Source organism: Aethalodelphis obliquidens, unplaced genomic scaffold (assembly GCF_003676395.1).
Source record: "Aethalodelphis obliquidens isolate GAN/ISIS:26980383/991018 unplaced genomic scaffold, ASM367639v1 scaffold126, whole genome shotgun sequence".
NCBI lineage: Eukaryota > Metazoa > Chordata > Mammalia > Artiodactyla > Delphinidae > Aethalodelphis > Aethalodelphis obliquidens.
In genome coordinates this window covers 558270-578606 of record NW_020838070.1, presented here as the reverse complement: position 1 = coordinate 578606, position 20337 = coordinate 558270, and the positions used below count along the sequence as shown (strand labels likewise).

The following is a 20337-nucleotide window of genomic DNA, read 5'->3' as shown; positions in this document are numbered from 1 at the left end:
GGAAATGGACGGGACAGGGTCTCTCTGATGCTGTCTGGAGGGCAGACCCCTGCCCAGGAAATAAGGGCAGGTGAAGTCAGAGTTTGAACCCCTCTTCTTGGCATCTGCACATACACACACAGGGCTTAACAGCACTTAAATCACTTTTATATCCATCTTCACTCAGGTGACCATACATATTTTCTGGCTTGCCCGGGTAAACAGCAAGCTTGATTTTGACAATTAATTATATGATCAGGCTGATGATCACAGTCTGACCGCCTCTGAGATGGGTGGCCTTATTTCTGTTTTACTGATGAGGAACTTAAGGCTTAGCGAGGTGAAACCACTTGCTCAAGGTCACAGCTCGTGACGGGGGAGCCAGACTAGGACCACAGTGGGTCTGACTCTGTAGATGGTACACTTTGGTGAGAGAGCCTCTCCCCACCTTCCAAGCAGGACAGCATGGTCCCTAACACTGCCTTTAATGCGTCTTGGTTAGGGGTTTTTTTTTCCCCCCCGCAGCTCCTAAAAGGGCTTACATGCCTGCCTGAGGAGGACCAAGGGCTTGACCTCCCAACTCTGGGGACCAAGGAGACCTTCAAGCCAGAAACCCACTCACTCAAAGTGGCTGTGCTTCCACGAGCCTCTAGGGGGAAGAATGAGGCCGTGAAACAGCACTAGGTGCTGGCCGCCGAGCAGTGAAGGGGAGGGCAGGAGGGAGGTCAGCCCTGGCCCCAGAAGCTCTTCTCAGCCAGTGGGTGGTGGGGCAGCCCCTTGGCCCCTCAGGGTCTGCCTGTCCCCATCCCGCCCTGGCTGCAGGCCATGGCTGCCCCGGTACACACACACACACACACACACACTTTCCCGGTACACACACACACACACACTTTCCCGGTACACACACACACACACACACACACACTTTCCAGCTCCCATTCTCCCATCTTCAGTTACCATCTCAAGGCCTTTAACCTGGACCAGCCCTGCCTCCTACCTGGTGTTCCCTCCTCTGGCCACAACCCCTCTGCTCCACTGCCCAATGGGAAGGATCTATCTAAACAGTTCATTTCCTAGCTTGAAAACGTCTGCTGACTTCCAAGCCCTGCCCTTTCCCACTAAGCCCCATGCCCTGGTTTGGCCTCACATCAGGCAGCTGTCCCCTCACGGATCCTCGCCTTTCCCTCCCATTCCCTCTGCTTGGAATTCCCTCCTGACTCATCCCTCAAAGTCCACCTCAAAGGTCACCTGCGGTGGGAGACACCTGCTCAGGTCGCCCACCCCTGCGGTTCCAGCCACCCCCCAATCCGTGCTCCTGGAGGACCTTCCGTGTGCTTTGTCAAGCCCCTGTCCCCAGGTGCCGTGGACCACAGCCTGCCGCGCTGGATGCGGGCTCCAGAGCAGGACCTGAACGGATTCAGCTGGGGCTCTGGTGCCCAGCAGGGCCTGGCGCACAGCAGATCTTGTTGCGCTGCTGAGTAGCCCTTGGCTCGTCGTGGGCCGGCCTCTCACGTGTAGCACGTTGACTGAGGGCCCCTGTTCTCCGCCGGGGCAGACACTCATCTGCCTGCCCAAGTGGGTGGCAGCAGCCTGGGCTGTTTCCAGCTCTGCCCTTACCCTGCTGTTCACCCACTCTGGCCCCAGCCTCTTCGTGGTATTCCAGGGTGGGGGATCCCAGAGGAGGAATGAGATCGTGCCCAGCGAGGGCTTGGAGATCCTCAGAGAAAGGCGCCCGTTCGATGTTTTAATTGCCCAGCCAACAGCCCAGCTGAGCACCCGGAGCTGGGCTCCCAGGGCTGGGAGCTGGCAAAACGCGACGGGGCCGAGAGGGGCCTTCTCCCGAGGCTCACGGTAGTCATGGTCGGTGGGGCCTGAGGCTGTTCTGACCTCCCCAGCCTCTCTGCAGCTCTTGTCACAGGCCTGAAGGTGCTCTGACTACAGATCAGTCCTCAGAGGTACCATATGTTCAGTCCCCTATCCTTAGCCTTAACTTCCTGAGGGCAGAAAAACTATCCTCAGCATTAACTTCCTGAGGCCTTTACTTCAACCCACACGTGAACCCACAGGGAGCCCGGTTTTACTGGCAGGAACAGTGCCAGGCAACTGGATACCCAGCCTGCCTTCTGGGAGCTCAGAGCCTGTGGGGGGGAATGAAGCACACAAGAAACCAGGGCATCTGTCAGGATCGTGAGCAGCAGAGACCACAGCTCAAGGGGGCTGAGTGCGGGGGGGCACCGCAGGCCAGGGGCAGGGCTGGTTTAGGTGCAGGAAGACCACCCGGCATAGATGGGCGGCTCCGGCCCAGATCTAAGCTACAGAGGTGGAGCTGGGGAGTTAGCAGCACGGGGAAGAGAAAGAAGTGCGTGGTGTGCTCAGGTAGGAAGACCCCGTGAGAGTGTGAAAGGGGTGCTGGTGAATTAGCCCCTTCTTGTTCCTGCGCTTGGGCCACAAAAGCCTTCTAGAACAGAGCCCCACTGCCACCAGCAGCCAGCTGAACATGGAGTTCTTAAAGCACCTGTTCACTTCAGCTTTGAGACTGGGATCCGTGGGATCAGCTTTTCTTTGGAAAAAGGGAGCCTAACCCCTTCTCCCAGAGCCGCACCAAGCCCATTGGAGGTCCTGACTCACAGCTGCCTGGTGAAGGCTGACGCAGAGGCAGAAGAGGCTGGCTGCCAAACTGGGGTCTCTAACCCACACCCCCTCAACCATGTGCTGAGAGAATCTTCCTTTCCTCCCTTCATTCCAGAAAGGAAAACAAGGTTGGTTGGCAACTTGGTATAATTAGACCTTTTACACCCCACCCATGACCCTCGTCCAATTCTTGCCTGAAAAGCGGTACAGAAAAGCTACAGTGGTGAAGAGTTGCTTGGCAACAAAATAAATAAAGTAGTAGTGGACTCTAACCCAAAGTATAAAATAAATATCCATGAGTCCATACTGATATAAATGGGTGGTTGAACAAAAGATAAGGGAAAACAGACCAATCTCCCACGCAGAAGAATTCCAAATAATCCATGTAGATATTCTGCCCTTAAGAAGGTAGAACATAACTCCTCATTCCTTAAGTGTGGGCAGCAGAGTGAATTCCTTCCAAAGGGTATCGTGGGTAAAGGGAGAAAAAGAGTAACTTGACAGTGGAGAAATCTGGCCAATCTGACAAACCCTACTTCAGCCAGGTGATCAAGGTCAACACCAACCCTTGATATGATGTGATGAGAAAAGCACCTTACCTCTGAGGTCTTCCTCCCCCAAACACATAACCCCAGTCTAATCATGAAGGCACACCAGACAAATTCCCATAGAGGGACATCCGACAACATGGCGGACCTGCGCTCCTCGAAGCTGTCAAGGTCATTAAGAAACAAGGAGAGTTGGAGAAACTACCACAGCCAAGGGACACGATGGCTAAATGTAACGTGAGATCCTGGAAGAGAAAAAGGACATCAGGGGAAAACTGAGTAATGTGAATGAAGTATGGAATTCAGTTAATAGTAATGTATCAATACTGGTTCTTTAGTTGCAACAAATCTACCATACTAATGTAAGATGGCAGCAATAGGGGAGACTGGGTGTGGGGTATATGAGAACTCCCTGTAACATCTTTGCAATAATTCTATAAATCTAAAACTGTCTACAAGAAAAAGTTTATAGTTAAAAAAAAAAGGAGAGAGACAGAGAGAGAGAAAACGAGTGGCTTGGCTCTGCTCTGGCCAAGGTACCACCAGCAGGGCAGACAGAACAAGGAGCAGCGAGGCTGGAAACGAGAGGGAGGTGGGTGAAGCAGGCGGCTGCTTTATTTCAGAATAAGGCACCTCAGCCGTCCTCCTGCCCCCGCTCCTGGGAGCCCTGGGCACAGGTGAGCTGGCCAGCTACAGGCCTCAAGAGACGACGCAGAGGGAAGTCTGAGCGTTCCTTCCTTGTCCAGAGGGACAGGTCGCCACTGCTGTGGTGCAGCTCCTCTTAGCTCCTCAGCTGCCCGCGGACTAGGGAGTAAAGGGACCAGGCCCAGCATCCTCTAAATTCAAGCTGAGGTGGGAGAACGGCACACCTTCCCTGTTGGAGGAGGAGACGGAATGTGCACCCGAGGGCTTGGAGGACAGTAGAGCTGGAGTTGATCCTGGGCAGAGTTCCGGCTGCCAAAGGAAGACCCAGAGTGACGGCACTGCAGAACCCGAGGGACGAGGGTGTTCTCAGGGTAAGTGTCCAGGGTGGGAGCAGCCAGAGAAGTCCCGGAACTTTGTTTTCCAATTGTGTTGGTCTTCTCTCTCCTGGGTGCTGAGAGGCTGCCGGCTCATGGGGGGTGCCCTGCCTTGGGGGAGTCCCAACTGCTGGTGCCACAGAAGAAGTCCTCAGGGAGCTCGCTCAGGAGTCCATCTAGGTCATCTGCGGGGGGGGGGGGGGGGGGGGGGGGGGGGGGGGGGAGACTTAGTGATAATATTAGGGCTCCACGTGACTCAGAGCCAAGGCTCCCGTCCCTCGGGAGGGCTGTCAGGAAGGTGGCTCGCCCAGCCGCCAGCACCCACACTGACGGGCCTGAGGCCGGCCCGCCTTCCACCTCCCCTCTGCCCCCCACATACCCACACACAACAAAGGCAGAGGCAAAATGCCCGGGCCACTTTGCTAAGAAAGAGGCTCCCCTCGGGCCTTCATGGCTCCTCTTTCCATCCAGAGGCACAGTGCCTGAGCAGAGGTCCCCTAGTGCAACCTCTGCGTTGGACAGAGGGAGAAAGAAGACCAGGAAGAGTCACTAGATGTGTTCAGAATCACACAGTTCATTAACCTGGTTTCTCATCTGCAGAGTGGGAGACATCATCGTCCCCTCCCCCGAAGTGCCTCGTAGGCAGAGGGGACAAAAGTAACTGTCCCCGACTACAGTTCTTGGATGGGGTGCTCCTGTCTGAGAACTTGGAAACAGAGCTGACCTCAGTAAGCCCTACTGCTACTCTGACTGTTAACAAGGGCAGCTAACACGTACCGGGGGCATGCTGGGCGCCAGCACAGGGCTGCCCACGTTACACTCATCACTTCATTTCGGTCTCACGGGGCCCCTTTAAAGGGCATCTCGTGTAGTTCATGTTAGAATCCCCACTTTACCTGAGAGAACAGGGTTTACAGAGGTCAACAACTTCCCCAAGTAGCATCCCTTTGACACCAGAGCCCTAGCTTCCAACTAGAAAACTCCCGCTGAATGGACGGGATCACGCAGCCCTAGAGTCAGTCCGGCTGGAAACTATACCTGCAGAGGCCAGCTCCCACTCGATAAACACTGCTGCTGGAAGGACAGAAGTCAGTTTGGGGGCATTCAAATTTAATTAGGGTGACCAGCACTGTACTCAGGGAAGCAGGACTGCAATTTGATTATAACAAAAAAAGTTGCCCCTCACTAGCTACACTGTGACCGTCTGAAGAAACACTAGGTTAAATGAAGGGGAGTGAGCCAGCCAGTGTGAGCCTAGGAAAATGGGAATCATAGCAGGAATCCGCATTTGTGTCTCCTAGTGCTGCCCGGCCACCACCAGCAGCTGCCTGCCCGGCAGGTCTGTCCCTACAGTGGAGATATGACACCAACCACACATTCTACAGGCAACTCGCCTCACGCTTATACTGTGACCACCAGCAACCTTCTGATGATGGTTCGGCTTGTCATCAAGCTGACTTCCAAGGAGACAGTGCAAGATTCTACAGAAGATTCCAGCATACAGGGTAGATACTGTTTCATACAATATAAAGAAATGGGCTTTGTGGTTTATCCATTGGTCTACTGTGAAATTTGGTCAACGTCGCGACACCTATCCATAATCCCATGAACTTTGGGGCCAAACAGGGTTGAATCAAAGAGCTAAGGACCAGACCTGGACTGTGTTAGCTTCACCCGGGTAAGGCTCCCTCCTGAGGAACAAGTTGGCCCTCCCCTCAAAGGTCTGTATTTGGGCCTCTCAGGTCTGTATCCTGGTCCCACCCTAACCTCATGGATGTTTGACCCCTCAGCACCGCCTGGAGGGCCTTGGAGCTTAGTCACTATGGGGAAATCTGCCTCTGAGGTCTGGCCATCAGGCCACAGAAGACTCAAGGATGGTGCCAGTCTACCTCCCCCTGTGGCTAACAGCACATGGCCTGGAAACTGGGGCGCTTTGGTTCACATTCTTTGTGTTAATTAGTTTGTGGCCTGCAGCCTCGCCAGAGAACACACCACATCGGATTTCTGTTAAGATTCTGTAAGATCCAAAGACTCACAGGAGGAGGAACAATCTGGCTGAGCTATTCAAGAGGAAATAGAAGGAGAACCTCTTTTGCTCCTGGGTGGGCTGACGGCCTTACCTGCTTCTGGGAGTAGTTCTTTCTCAGGTGATGCCCCTGCCTCTGGGTTCTGTGCTATTCTGAGGCCTTTCCCAGGCTTCTCGGTCTCATGCTGGAGGCGTTCATGGAAGCTTCCTGGATCCTGGGGACAGAGGATCTGGTTACCAATACCTGTGCCCCTGAAATCCTCTGGACAGTTCTGCCCAAACAACCTCAAAGGAATAGGTGGGGGCTCAGGAAAGACAGGAGAGAGGAACGTGGCAGCGGCCAGTCACCCAGGCCCATGCTGTGGGGAGGGGGCTGAAACGCCAAACACCCCAAACAGCAGACAGTTAAAAAAATAAAAGAAAAACAGAAAACTTTTGGCCAACTTTCTTTTCTAATTCTGCTGGTATCTGATGTTTTAGGGAATCTCTATAACTGGAGCAGAGAGTGAAGACGCCATTCAGAATTATGCTGAGGAGTTAGCCTGGAATTAAAAATGAGCTGTTAACAATCCCCAAACTAACTAATATATGAACAGGTAATTAAAATTAGTAATTAAACCTGTTAACCATGGTTAGCCCTAGGGAATGGAAGTGGAGAAGGGTCAGTTTCACATTGCTTTATTCTGTACAATTTTTTTCAACAAGTACGGATGACTTGACATTTTTTTTTTTTTGGCCACACCTTGCAGCGAGGGGCATCTTAGTTCCCTGGCCAGGGATCGAACCCGTGCCCCCTGCAGTGGAAGCACACAGTCCTAACCACTGGACCACCAGGGAATTCCTGGGGTGACTTGAAATTTAAAAGGAAATCAAGATGGGGCTTCCCTGGTGGCACAGTGGTTAAGAATTCACCTGCCAATGCAGGGGACACAGGTTCGAGCCCCGGTCTGGGAAGATCCCACATGTCGTGGAGCAACTAAACCCGTGAGCCACAACTACTGAGCCTGCGAGCCACAACTACTGAGCCCATGCGCTGCAACTACTGAAGCCCGTGCGCCCTAGAGCCTGCGCTCCGCAACTAGAAGCCACTGCAATGAGAAGCCTGCGCACTGCAGTGAAGAGTAGCCCCCGCTCGCCGCAACTAGAGAAAGCCACGCGCAGCAACAAAGATGCAACGCAGCCAAAAAAATAATTAAAAAAAAAAAAATGGAAATCAAGATGCTTTTTTTAGAAGTGGGGTGATATTGAGAGAATGAAGAAGGTTAGGGAAAAAGATGAGAAGCAGCAAGTTAGAACTAAACATGTAACTTGACTAGATGTCATCTAGTCTAACCCACTCATTTTATAGACAAAGCAACAGCAGGGGAGGGGACAGGACTTGCCCAAGGTCATGTTACAAATTCCCAGCAGAGCAGGGCCATGACCTAGGTCTCCTGACCCCCAGGCCAGGTCATGACGACAACCCAGGATCCCAGGAAGGTGGGGGTGGCCACAGACGGGACACTGTGTGTCAAGTCAAGGCCGGGCCCTGCACCCTCACCCTGGAGTGGAACTGCCTGGAACCCAGCCTCCCTTGGCTCCCAAAGGAGTTCTGGGCTGGCGCCCCCTCACCTAGCAGAGGTGGAAACCAGGAGGGAAGATACAGAGCAAGTGCTGGCTCACCTGACAGACCATCTGTAGCTGTCTGTTCTCTGCACTGCCACCTGCAGCAAATCCAACCCTCAGTCACTCACTGAGGGCCCCACCCCATCGTGGACCCTCAACTCGGTTAGTTCTCAGGTGACTCCCATGCTCTCCAATGTTCAGGTCTGCCATCAGACACTCAGGGATCCACCCAGAAGCCAGCTGCTCCTCTAGGTCCTGTTACTGTGCCATCTGGCAGGTGGCTGGACCAGGGACAGGAGGAGATGGCCCTGTCCCCAAAGGGCATCTTTTCACCTCAGGGCAACTGTCCACTTCACATCCCTGCTCCCCAGGATAGAGGAGGGGAAGAAATCAGAAGACCCAGGCGGAAAGCGGCCCTACCCATGCCCACTCCATCTTGCTCCTCTTACCTTGGGGAAGGGCTGCGATGGCTTGAGGAAGTTCCCATCCCCAGAATCTGGGCTATAAACGTGGACCAGGTTGTTGGGCGTCACGTTGAGGTAGTGATTTCGGAGTGAAGGAGAGAACACTCCGATCTGGAGTAGAGAAAGGGGGGGAAGGTGTCCAATGTCCTGACAGAGCGCTAGGTGCTGCCGGACGGCCACCCAGTCCCGCCTGCCTCACCCTTGCTAGCCTCTGCACCAGGGTCACAGAAATCACTCCTGCCACAGCCCTGCTGCCAGAGTAGCACTGCGTACCCCATCCTCGGCCCCTCACAGCACGACCTCCACCCCCATCCGCCCCCTGAAGGATGGCAGCCAGGCCTTTACTCGGCTCCAGCGAGCCAAGGGCTTGCACTGGGGCAGCCACTCTCTGCCTGGGCCCTGGGAGGGCAGGGAGCCAGAGAGACAACCCGGGGCTTTCTCCAGGGCGGGAGGCGGGAGAGCAGGTCCCCACCTGGAGCTCCCGTACCTGCTTCAGCAGCAGCACTGAGCCAGGCTTCAGCTCATTCTGGCGTGTCTCCAGCAGCAACCTGTGCACCGTGCCCTGCATCTCTCCTGCAAACACCACACCGCCCATCAGTATCAGGGCCAAGGGCAGCACAGTGACTGGCCTGGGCCCCGGCTGGGAAGGGGGCTGGACACTGCCTCAATTTTCCTAACTGCAAATGGAGAGGGCGGCTCCTCCTCACCTCCTGACCTCAATGCAGCCACTCGTCAGACACTCCCAGGACTTAGCTCCTCACCCGTGGGGTCCTTGAAAACTGCACTGGCGTCCACTGTGCTCCGAGTCAGGGACTTGATCATCACGGCCATGTTGGGGACTTTGTTCCTGGGCAGCTGCTTCAGGGCTGCCTGGTTACAAGGAGAGGCATTTGCTGAGCCAGCCACGTCCCACCTGTAAGGTTCCCAAGTGTGCCAGGGCAACCCAGGGAGGGGGGCAGAGCACTGGTGTGGTGATGGTCTTCCTTTTCAGAGGGCCAAGGGGCAGTCTACAGGGCTCAGCCCATCTCCCTCTGGCAGACCTGAAGCTGGCAGGCCTTTCATTTGTCTGCCCTGCCTCCTTTCTTTTGTGTGTTTATGTGTGTGTATTCATATAGCGCTCCATCTCACAGGCCACAGGCAGGAATACGTCAGCACATGTACTAACGTGCGTCTGCACGTGACCTTTGACCTCTGGGGAGCTCTAGGGGTAGCAGTGTGTTTACCCTACCCCATTCAGGGCCCAGATGTGTAGAGACATGCCCATAACCCACCTCCACCTATGCCAGATACTGTGAAAAGGCAGGTGAGTGGAAGATACAACCAAAGGGGCTTCATGTTGCCACTCAGAGACAGGCCTGGGGTAGCAGGGAGCAAACAGAGAGCCCCTTTCCTAAGGTGGAGCAGGTCAGGAGGTTGGTGAAAGGGATAACAATGGTCTTCCCTTTGGGTCTCAGCACCCAGGACCCTTACCTTCCGCAGCACCATGATGATGCTGTAGGTACAGAGGAAACAGGTAGGGTCTCTCTCATCCAGGCCCAGAGCAGATTTCATGGTCAGCCAGGGCCCTCGCCCAAAGTCCTCCTCCACCGATGCCTGGGAACTAGTAACAATCTGGCACAACAGAGCAGAAGGGGAGCCTGCATTAACAGGTCCGCTTTGCTAGAGGCCTTGACTGAGCTGGGATAGAGGGGTGGGAGAGCAAGGGTGAATTCCCTGCAGCACGGTGGCCACATTCTCTCCCTTCGTGTATCTCCAAGTTCAGAAAATGGTGTGTGCAACCTTGTGGCATATCACATCTTTCACTGAGAAGCAATAGCAAAGGTACACTAGCAAAAGTACTTTCACTGAGGCATTTGTTTACTTTAAATCAGGCCGACTTTAATTACATTAATGCAAAAGGCTATCTATGCTTGTCTCTTACAATGGACTTGCAAAGTCTTAGGGCTAGGGAGCTCCCACATATATTTATAGGCTTCCAGGCAATTTTGAAACGAATTATATTTTATCTGGGATGCCTCTGGCTTTAACTGTTCACCTTATTATATTAAAAAATGCTTTGGGACCCGTGAGCCATGGCCGCTGGGCCTGTGCGTCCGGAGCCTGTGCTCCGCAACAGGAGAGGCCACAATGGTGAGAGGCCCGCGTACCGCAAAAAAAAAAAAAAAAAAAAAAAATGCTTTGAATCCAGGTGAATAGTTATTGCTTTGGAGCTGAAATGGACTGGTGGATCTGCAGAGCTACAGCAAAGAGAAAAACTTCTAGAGAGAATTAAAAGCAAAAGTGGGTCTGGGAGCAGAGCAGGTCAACCAGAATCCCAGGGAGGAGGGAGGCTGGGTCTCACCCACCAAGAGGGAACCCACCAGAGGCAAGATGAAGCCAGATCCTTCCCAGCTTGATTCCCAGAAACCTGAAAGGCAGGGTTCCTGAGATACAATTTCGACAACTGTTACACTCTCCTCCTCTGAGGGAAGATGGAGTTAGCTGGGCCTTTCTTTCTTAGCTGGGAAAGAAGGCTGGACTCATGGTATCAGTTCACACCCCTCTGGCATCAGGATAGGCTTCACTTTATGCCAGGAAAATTGCCACCTCCCCAAATGCCCTGTGGTGTATGACCCCAGGGAACGGGCCGAGCAGCACAGACGCTGATCCTCAGCTACTGAAACATGTAGGGATGTCCCTCACTCTTAAACAATCCCCAGGAAGTTAACATTTGCATGGAATTAGTTACCTCTGTCCGGAATTTAGCCAGAGCACCATGAGTCGGAGTCTGGGGCGTGGAAACCATGATGTCGTCCAGATTTTTCCCACTGTGCTACAAGGGGACAGAGGAGGAGAAGGCAAGAGCAAGCTCAGCAGCTGTTATTTACAAGTACAGCTTCTTGTCTGGGTTACACAATGAGTTCAGGAAACTACCAGGGACAATTAACACATAGTACATCTCTCCTGAGGAAGTCTCAGGAGCCTCGTTGGCAGCTCAAAAAAGATGCTTTGGGGATCATTTTGGGAGTGTGAGGAAGCTAGAGCTGGCCCAGGAACAAACCCCAGGGCTTCCTGAAGGGGGCGATGACTTGAATAGAGAGGCCTGAGATGAGTAAAAAGATGTGCAGCTTTCCCCACACCCCTTCTCAGGGACCTCATCCTTCCCTACAGAGGTCCATCCCAGGTCTCCTTGGATTTCTCTTAAAAGTGCCAGGGAAGAGCAAGCTAACAGGTAGGAATCTTTTCAAACACCCTTCAAATGTGAGGAAAGGGGGTAACCTATCACAACCAGAACAGATCCTCGGAGTCCAATTATCTGGGATCTGATCCAAGAGTAGTTTGATGGACCCTGTCTCTCCACTGCTGCCGAAATCTACACACGCAGCTCAGCCCCAACTCCCCCACACTGACCCCACACCAGCTATGAGATTCTGTGGCTCTCCCAGAGCATCTGTGCCTTTGCACACGCTCTCCCGTCTTTCCACTGCTGAAATGTCCTCCAAGACACAGCCTTCTGACACACACCTCCGTAAACCTCCTACTCACCCCTCCAGAGCCCACGCAGCAAGCCCAAGGAGCCCAGTGTCTCCCCAGCACCCAGGGAATGGCCTCTACTCTCCCTGTGCCTTTTATGTGTAATCGTTTGTGTCTGCTTCTTCCACTCTCCTGGAAGCTCCTTAGGACGGGAACTATTTCTATGTTAATCTCTGTATTCTCAGGTCCAAGCAAAGTGCCCAACACATACCCAGTCTTTAGCAAATATAAGTGAATGAGTCTTTCTGCCCTGGTGCTAGGAAACAGTAGATGTTCAACAAACGTATGGAAATTGTGACATTCTCAAGCCTTAAGCATCTCGCATGTGGGTTTTCAAGCATTCAATTCTTCCCACTTCTTCTGACTTCCTCCACAGCTTTGGAAACGCTCCCTCTCTGCACTTCCTTCCTCCCCTTCCTGGGGGGGCGTGAAGATCCTCTGGGACTCTGCTGCTCTCCTGGGCCCCCAGCAGCCTGGGGAGCTCAGGCTCTGGCCAGAGAGAAGGCGTCACTCACCTGGCGAGGCAGGAGCCCTGCTGGGCCGGGGAAGCGGCGCGTTTTGGCGCGGGTGGAAGTGCAAGTGGGCTGCTGGGGTGTCCGGTTGGCAGCAGTGACCAGCCGCACCAGGTGGTTCGTGACGATGGGCGTCTGCAGAGCAGCTTGAGGGACTGGGGAAGGACGGGGGCCCTTCAGGGTGCTGACAGGAGACTTGACAGAAGATGCTGGAGCTCGGGGCTGGAAGGGCCCCTGAGGAAATAATCCAGAGATAGTCCTTGAGGGAGTAGCACAGCTTGAGTTGGGAGTTTGTGGTGTAAGAAAATGAGGTTTGCCAGTTAAGCAGGCATTTGGAGACGGGAATGGCTGACCAGGGAAATGATTTTGAGGGCTGCTCTGAACGAGCCTGCCAGCAGCTTGGAGAGGCTGGGGTGCTTGAGGAGGGGGACCACCGGGAGAGACTTCCCAATGGGGCTGCTGACCGCGAACCACTGAGGCAGTTGGGACAGGAAGGTTACCCGTGGCACCAGGCCTCAAGTGGGACTGTGGAGTCCCACAGTGGACAACAGGATCCGGGGGCACATCCCGAGCTGACGGGATACCAGCTATGTGGGTTGCAGGCATGGGCCCCTTTTGGCAAGGTCTGCTCAGATCAGCTGCCCGGGCCTTTTTAGCCAATGTTGAGTCCTCCCGCCGCCAGGTGGGCAGGATTCCTGTGGCCTCACCGCTAACTCCAAGTTCCAGCTCCATGCTTGCCAGGACCTTATCAAATTCATCTTGTTCAGGCCCCTCAAAGCCACCAATCACCTGCTGTTTGCTCTTGAAGGTGAGCTGGGGGTGGGAGACTGAGGACTGGGGTCTTACTGGGGTCTCACTGAGCACTTCTGTCAGTGTCACTCTTCCCTGATTGCCAGTCCAGCTGCTGGACATTGAGACAGGCCTTAGGGGAGCTGTTCCTGTGGAAGGTGGACCTTCAACGGCCCTGGGCATGCCAGAGGTAGAAAGGCGGAGTCCCAGGGCTGGCAGGCCCGCAGCCTCTGAAGGAGCAGTGGGGCATGGCAGTAGCTGGACCTCCTGTGGCCGAGAAGAGACAGGTCGCAGGCACCCAGCATTCACAGGCCGTGAGCCAACGAACTGGTTCTCTGCATCCTCCACCGCCGACAAGAAATCCTACAAAGAAGCAGAGACAGCAGGTCTTGGCATCTGGAAATCAAGAAACACTCTGCTTTCACTGTTTCGGGTATGTGGTGTGTCTGTGTGTGCAGGTACTCGCAAACAAGAAGCCAAGGTGTGAAAGGCAGTGGTGGACTCTCTCACCACCTTTGACCTTGCCCAGGAGCCCACAACGAGGCTTCTACCAGACGCATTCTAAGGCTAAGTCTTCAGGTAGCTTCTCTCTTTCTTCAGTCTCAGGTGGGGGGTGTGGAGGGGTGGTGGCGGCAGTTGGGGGAGCAGTAGGAGAAGCAAAGGAACCAGGTCACCCAGGAGTCAAACAAATCATCCAAGGTCACACACCCATCTCAAGGAAACTAGCTTCGTGGTGTCGAGCCTGTGCACTAGACATCTATCCATCTGGTCCTGCTGCCTGTCCTCCACCCACTCCTCATCCCCACCACACACACACACACACGCACACGCACACGCGCACGCGCACGCACACGCTTAGTCTTCAGTAAGCCAGAGTCCTTGGAGCCTGCAAAATAGATAGAAGTTAAATATAGCTTTTCAGGCAGGTAAACGAAGTATGGATTCCGGTTGGGAAGCAAGGGGAGACTGACACCTTCAAGAGCAACAGACCTGTTCCGAAGGTGTCAGAACTGCTGATTTAACTGACAGGAAGGTCCCCTCCACCCCCACCCCCCGCTGCTGCACTGGACTGTCCAGGCTAGAGAAAGGATCTTTCTTGCTTCGTGTACTATCAGGAGAGTAGCATACTCTAACAGGACTACCTTAGGACTTAGTAATAATAATATTATAATTACAGCAGCAAGAAAATCCTGATGACCCTGGGAGGTGATGCAGCCCTTTTCCGCTGAAGAGCTCACTCTCAGACATGATGTCATCTGTCTTGGGAAGGGGGAAAGGGACTGGTCATGGAACAGAAACTTGAGCTGTCAGAGTCCTTCACTCTTAATTCCATTACTAGCCTAGCAGTCCTACCATGACCTGGTAAGACCCAGGAGGGTCATTTTTTTCAGCCCATAATTACACATCTCCAAAGCTGAAAGACAAAGACAAGGACGCATATCTCCTTGACAAACCTGGCAGTTTTGAATTATTTGTAAAAACAAAAATCAAGTCCCCAAGTGATAACAAAACATCTAACATTTGAAAAACCTCACTGGGTGCCAGGTACCATGTAAACATTTTACCAGAATTCTCTCCATGATTTCTCATGATGACCCTATGAATACGTACTATTATTGTCCCTGTTTTACGGATACAGAAACGGAGACTCAGAGAGGTTAAGTAACTTCACAGAACCAGGACTGGAACCCGTAAGTGCCTTTGTCACTATGTCTTGGGGCCTCAATGAATGAGACAAGCCAGAGATGGAATTTTAAGAGGTCTGAGGAAGGTCTGTTTTTCCCTTCAAACCTCGGGTTCCAAAAGCCTCAGAGGAAGGGAAGCATGGGACTGTGGCTGCCAGAAGGGCCCCTGGTGCAGCATTCGCCATCTCACTAGGCACCAATTAGGCATCCGGACAAATTCTAAACGTGATTTTTAAAGCAAATCACTGGGAGACAAAAAAGTAGGTTTGAATGGCTTGTCATTGATAAACTAGAGCAACTCTAGTCTATAAATGTAGTTTAATAGTTTCCATGTACATTAGACTGGAGTCAGGAGGCCATCCTGGCTGCTGGTGTCGTAGTCTTTCTTTTTCATCTATTTATTTTTTTATTTATTTGGCTGCGTTCAGTCTTTGTTGCCGCACCGGGCTTTCTCTGGTTGCATCGAGCAGGGGCTACTCTTCGTTGCAGTGCGCGGGCTTCTCATTGCAGTGGTTTCTCTTGTTGCGGAGCTCAGGCTTTAGGCACGTGGGCTTCAATATTTGTGGCACGCGGGCTCAGTAGTTGTGGCTCGTGGGCTCCGGAGAGCAGGCTCAGTAGTTGTGGCACACGGGCTTAGTTGCTCTGCGGCATGTGGGATCTTCCTGGACCAGGGATGGAACTGGTGTCCCCTGCATTGGCAGGCGGGTTCTTAGCCACTGCGCCACCAGGGAAGTCCCTGGTGCTGTATTCTTAAGCAATTTAATTTACCTTTTGGAGATTTACTCACTTAAATCCTGTTTCTTTCTGAAAAGGATTTGAGATAGCAATTTTGGGCCTCCTAGATGAAACTATATCTGTTCGATCTGAGTGGGAAGACAGCTGTGCAGATCACTAGTTCAGCAGTCTCTGGCTGCACCCAGAGATTAGAAATACCCCTGCCTGCGCCCATTCCCAGAAATTCTGATGTAACTGATACGTGGTAGGGCCTCGGCAGAGGTGATTCTAACATGCCAGCTTCAGATCTAGTCTAACGTGTCATCTTCTGAGGAGAGAGCGGGAAGGGAAGAATGTTTATGGCAGAAGAACGGCCATCATGTGTGATAGGAGAGAAAATGGAAGGCCACAGAATGCAGTACTTTGCCCTGGCTCAGGTAGCCAGTTGGTGACCCCAGGCCTCCTGCTGTCCAGTAACTGTGCTGTCTCTGACTCTCCCTAAATTTTCTTCCCACATCAAGTACATCATCGTGGGGCTTCCCTGGTGGCTCAGTGGTTAAGAATCCGCCTGTCAATGCAGGGGACACGGGTTCGAGCCCTGGTCCAGGAAGATCCCACATGCAGCGGAGCAACTAAGCCCATGTGCCACAACTACTGAGCCTGCGTTCTAGGGCCCGTGAGCCACCACTACTGAGCCCACATGCCTAGAGCCTGTGCTCCACAACAAAGAGAAGCCACCGCAATGAGAAGTCCACACACCCCAACAAAGAGCAGCCCCCGCTCGCTGCAACTAGACAAAGCCCGCCTGCAGCAACGAAGACCCAACGCAGCCAAAAAATAAATGAATAAATAAATAAATTTATATTAAAAAAAAGTATGTCATCGTGAAGGTGAATCCAATCATCTACGTGACACAGCTTCCAGGCAAGGGCCCTTATAATTTAAAGGATGACAGTTAAGCAGCTCATCTTTCTGGTTTTTCATTTGTTTCTAAGACAGTTAAGTGGGTTGTTTACATTTCTCATCATTTCTCAGCCTCTCACAGACAAAAAAAGATATACATGTCAAGTAAAAGGAAACTTGGGTTCTGGGCCTGGGTGTTTACATCTTAAGACCTTCTCTGCCATCTCTGTTCACCAACACTTTTTTACCTCATCTTCAAACTCCTCTTCCACAGCAAACAGCTTCTGCAGACTGCATGCCTGAAAGGAAAACAAAGCAATTGAGGTTGGAGGAGAAACACCGTTTGCAAGTACATTCTGTCCTCACTCTGCTTTTTCCCAATTCTAACAAGACCATCAGGTTTACTGTTTTCTGTTTGTTTGTTTTTCTGCTAGTGTTGGGGGAAGGAATAAGGGATGAGGAGAGAAGAAATGGGATTTACTTAAAGACTTAGATGACTTAGAATCCTTTCTTGTAAAATAATTCACTCAGGTCCATTTGCATCAATCTTTTTTTTTAAGATTTATTTATTTGGTGGTTTTTTTTTTTTTTTTGGCTGTGTTGGGTCTTCGTTGCTGCGCGCAGGCTTTCTCTAGTTGCGGTGAGCAGGGGCTACTCTTCGTTGCAGTGTGCAGGCTTCTCATTGTGGTGGCTTCTCTTGTTGCAGAGCATGGGCTCTAGGCACGCGGGCTTCAGTAGTTGTGGCACGTGGGCTCAGCAGTTGTGGCGCACGGGCTTAGTTGCTCCACGGCATGTGGGATCTTACCAGACCAGGGCTCGAACCCTTGTCCCCTGCATTGGAAGGCGGATTCCTAACCACTGCACCATCAGGGAAGCCCTGCCTTAATCTTGTAATAAGAGGGAGGAAGCAAAGAGAAGACTGCCCACGGGAGCCTGCGTCATTCTTTAGACCCAGCACTGTGCAGTGGGCCTAAGGATTTTGCAACATCCCAAAGGTTTGGCGTTTGGAACCTTTGTCAAACATAACGGACACTCCCATAAATCCAAGCATGCCCCAGCCTAGTGGCCTTGATTCTGAGAGTCAAGCCAGTAGTTTTTATCTAATCCAACACCCAAAAGCTAGGGTCCCAGGAGGGTGGGATGCCTCCCAGTCCACAGTTCAGTTCCTTCTTTCTGGGCAGCAGGGCTGCTGTGGCCAACATTAAAAGTGTCTCACTCCTAGAGTCAAGGGCTGTGCCTAACCTCAGACGCCACAGCAGCAAGAGCTATAGTTAGGGAGACCTATCCCGGAATATCAAGGATCAGACTGGAAGGGTTAGGGGGAGAAGGAGGGCCCAAGAGGCGTGACGTTTGAGCACACCGGGAAGGATGAACAGGAGTTCTTCAAGATGAAATGGAAGGCAAGAGGCAGGAAACTGAGGCCCAGAGGGAGGTGAGTGGAGAGGCCTTCCCTGAGGGTCCGGGCGTGTCCATGTCGAGCCCTGACTAGGGCCCAGGCCTCCCGACCCCACCGAGCTCTCTCCTAAACCCTAACCCGGCCCTGCAGCTCGCACGGGGGAGGGGCTGGAACCCGGAAGGCAGGTCCTTGCGGCCAGGAGACCGGGCGGCCGGGTGGTCCCAGGCAGGGCATTACCATGGCGACGGCCGGTAGTCTCCGGCCGCGGCTTGGCCGGGTAGACTCCGACTCTAGGGGTCACCGGGGCCTCGGCCTTGGTCCAGGTGGCAGGGTCAGAGTCCGGGCGACAGAGTCTCTGGGGCGAGCTCGGAGAGAGGCGTCTTTGCAGCCCAGGTGGCGGCCGAAGGTGGGTGGTCGGGAAGCTGCGGCTGGCGTCCTAGTCCGCTTTCGAAGCCGCCGCCACTCAGCGTCTCCGCCCTCTTAAAGGGGCAGGTCTATTTCTATCCCGCCGACACAAAGGCCCTTCACCGCAGTCTTCCGCCCCGGCCTTAAAGGGAAACGAATGAGCTCTCGGTCGCCCCCCAGCGGCCCCTAGGGCCCAATCCGCTTGTTCAATGCGCGCTCAGGTGAGAGCAAGGTTGGGAATTTTGGGGCCCATTGCATCCCATCCTGCCCACCCTCCTCTCTTGTGTTAAGCATACTAGGGACTGAGTACTACAGCGTGACTCTCATTCACACCAGAATCTACCCTGTTGGTTTGTCTGTCTGTTCATCTCTCCATCCATCCATCTATTCTTGCCACGCGTATATTAAGCAAGGTATTCTCCGTCAGGCTCTTTTCATCCTTCATGTTTCAGCTTAGATCTCAGATCTTCCCTGTCACCTTATCTCTCAAGTAACATCCCTCCCCCCATCACAACGCTTAATTTCCTTCACAGCATTTTTCATTATTTATAATTGTCATGGTTTACATCTTTTAAAAAATATTTATTTATTTATTTAATTTTTTTGTGTGTGGTACGTGGGCCTCTCACTGCTGTGGCCTCTCCCATTGCAGAGCACAGGCTCCGGACGCGCAGGCTCAGCGGCCATGGCTCACGGGCCCAGCCGCTCCGCGGCATGTGGGATCTTCCCAGACCGGGGCACGAACCCGTGTCCCCTGCATCGGCAGGCGGATTCTCAACCACTGCGCCACCAGGGAAGCCCAAAAATATTTATTTATTCATTTTTTGGCTGCATTGAGTCTTAGTTGCTGCACTCGGGATCTTTCGTTGTGGCGCAATGGGCTCTTCATTGCGTCGCACGGGCTTCTCTCTCTAGTTGTGGCGCAGGCTCAGTAGTTGCCGCGCACAAGCTTAGTTGCCCTGCGGCATGTGGAATCTTAGTTCCCCAACCAGGGAAAGAAGCGGCGTCCCTGCATTGCAGGGCAGATTCTTAACCCCTGGACCACCAGGGAAGTCCCATGATTTACATCTTTACTGTCTGTCTTCCTCACTAGAATATGAGCCCCGTGAGCGTAGGGACCTTGTCTGGCTTGTTCAACTTTGTCTCCCAGCACTTAGAACAATGACCCATAGAGTTATTGAATGAGTGACACAGCGACTACTATTTAACGGGCACAGTGCTTGACACTGGAGATGAAGAAATGAATGACTCCTTGTGCTCTCAAGTTCATGAACAAGTCAGGGAGGGAATTCCCTGGTGGTCCAGTGGTTAGGACTATGTGCTTTCACTGCCATGGACATGGGTTCAGTCCCTGGTTCGGGAGCTAAGATCCCACAAGCCGCACGGTGGCCAAAAAATATATAAAATAAATAAATAGAATATGAACAAGTCAGGGAGATACAGATCAAAAGATAGAGTCCAGGAGAGCTGTGCAGACAGATGGGCAGGGGCCCAGAGATCTGGGAAGGCCAGCTCTTATCACTAAAGCCTACTGTGGTTACTGATTCAGCCCAACCTCAGTTTCCCTTTTTGCTTGTCACAAGAGAGATAGTCAGAGAGACAAGAGTTGCATGGTTTTGAGGACTCAAAAGGCAGGAGGAAGGTAGCTGACTCGAGTTCTTAACAATCTGATCTGAACCAGCCACGGATCTTCCCTAGGGTAGCCTGCTTGGTCTGGCCTGACCACTGGGCAGCCTATGGCTTCCATCATTACTCCATGTGGACCAGCTAACCTGTCATATGTCAGAATAGAGGCCAGAATGGTGAAGAGAGAGGAAACCTGGACTTCTCATTCTCATTCAAGTTAGGAATTCCTTCAAGGTCTCTGTGCTTCTGAGCTAGAGGACAAAACCCCAACCCTCCCATTTACAGCCCCCCTCTCCTCCCAGGAATCCCAGGCACAGCTCACCCTGGATCTGGGCTCTGTCAGCTCCAGTTGAAGGGACACCACAGAGCCCAAAAAGCCAAAAGGAATAATATCAACTCCTACTCACACCGTAATTTCCACCTTCCAATTTTATTTTATTTATTTATTTATTTTAATTAATTTATTTTTGGCTGCGTTGGGTCTCCGTTGCTGCGCGGGCTTTCTCTAGTTGTGGCGAGTGG

General features: G+C 52.7%; 1 protein-coding gene across 4 annotated transcripts; it reads right to left on the bottom strand.

Annotated features, from left to right (window-relative positions):
* Positions 1–3423: 3423 nt before the first annotated feature.
* On the bottom strand, positions 3424–18235 carry HROB (homologous recombination factor with OB-fold). 4 transcript variants are annotated; one of them, XR_003431151.1, is made up of 11 exons: positions 18022–18235; positions 16637–16687; positions 12301–13449; positions 11001–11084; positions 9743–9883; positions 9034–9142; positions 8760–8845; positions 8258–8383; positions 7866–7906; positions 6298–6418; positions 3424–4362 (listed from the first exon to the last, which is right to left on the bottom strand). XR_003431151.1 is itself a non-coding variant. In XM_027098901.1 (10 exons), the coding sequence occupies exons 1-10, from the start codon at positions 18022–18024 to the stop codon at positions 4271–4273; spliced, it is 1962 nt and encodes a 653-aa protein (XP_026954702.1). In that variant the 5' UTR covers positions 18025–18235; the 3' UTR covers positions 3424–4270. The 4 variants fall into 4 exon arrangements, 1 of the variants encoding a protein (XP_026954702.1); XM_027098901.1 differs by lacking the exon at positions 7866–7906; XR_003431153.1 differs by lacking the exons at positions 3424–4362; positions 8760–8845 and having other exon boundaries at positions 6349–6418.
* Between the last annotated feature and the right edge of the window lie 2102 nt (positions 18236–20337).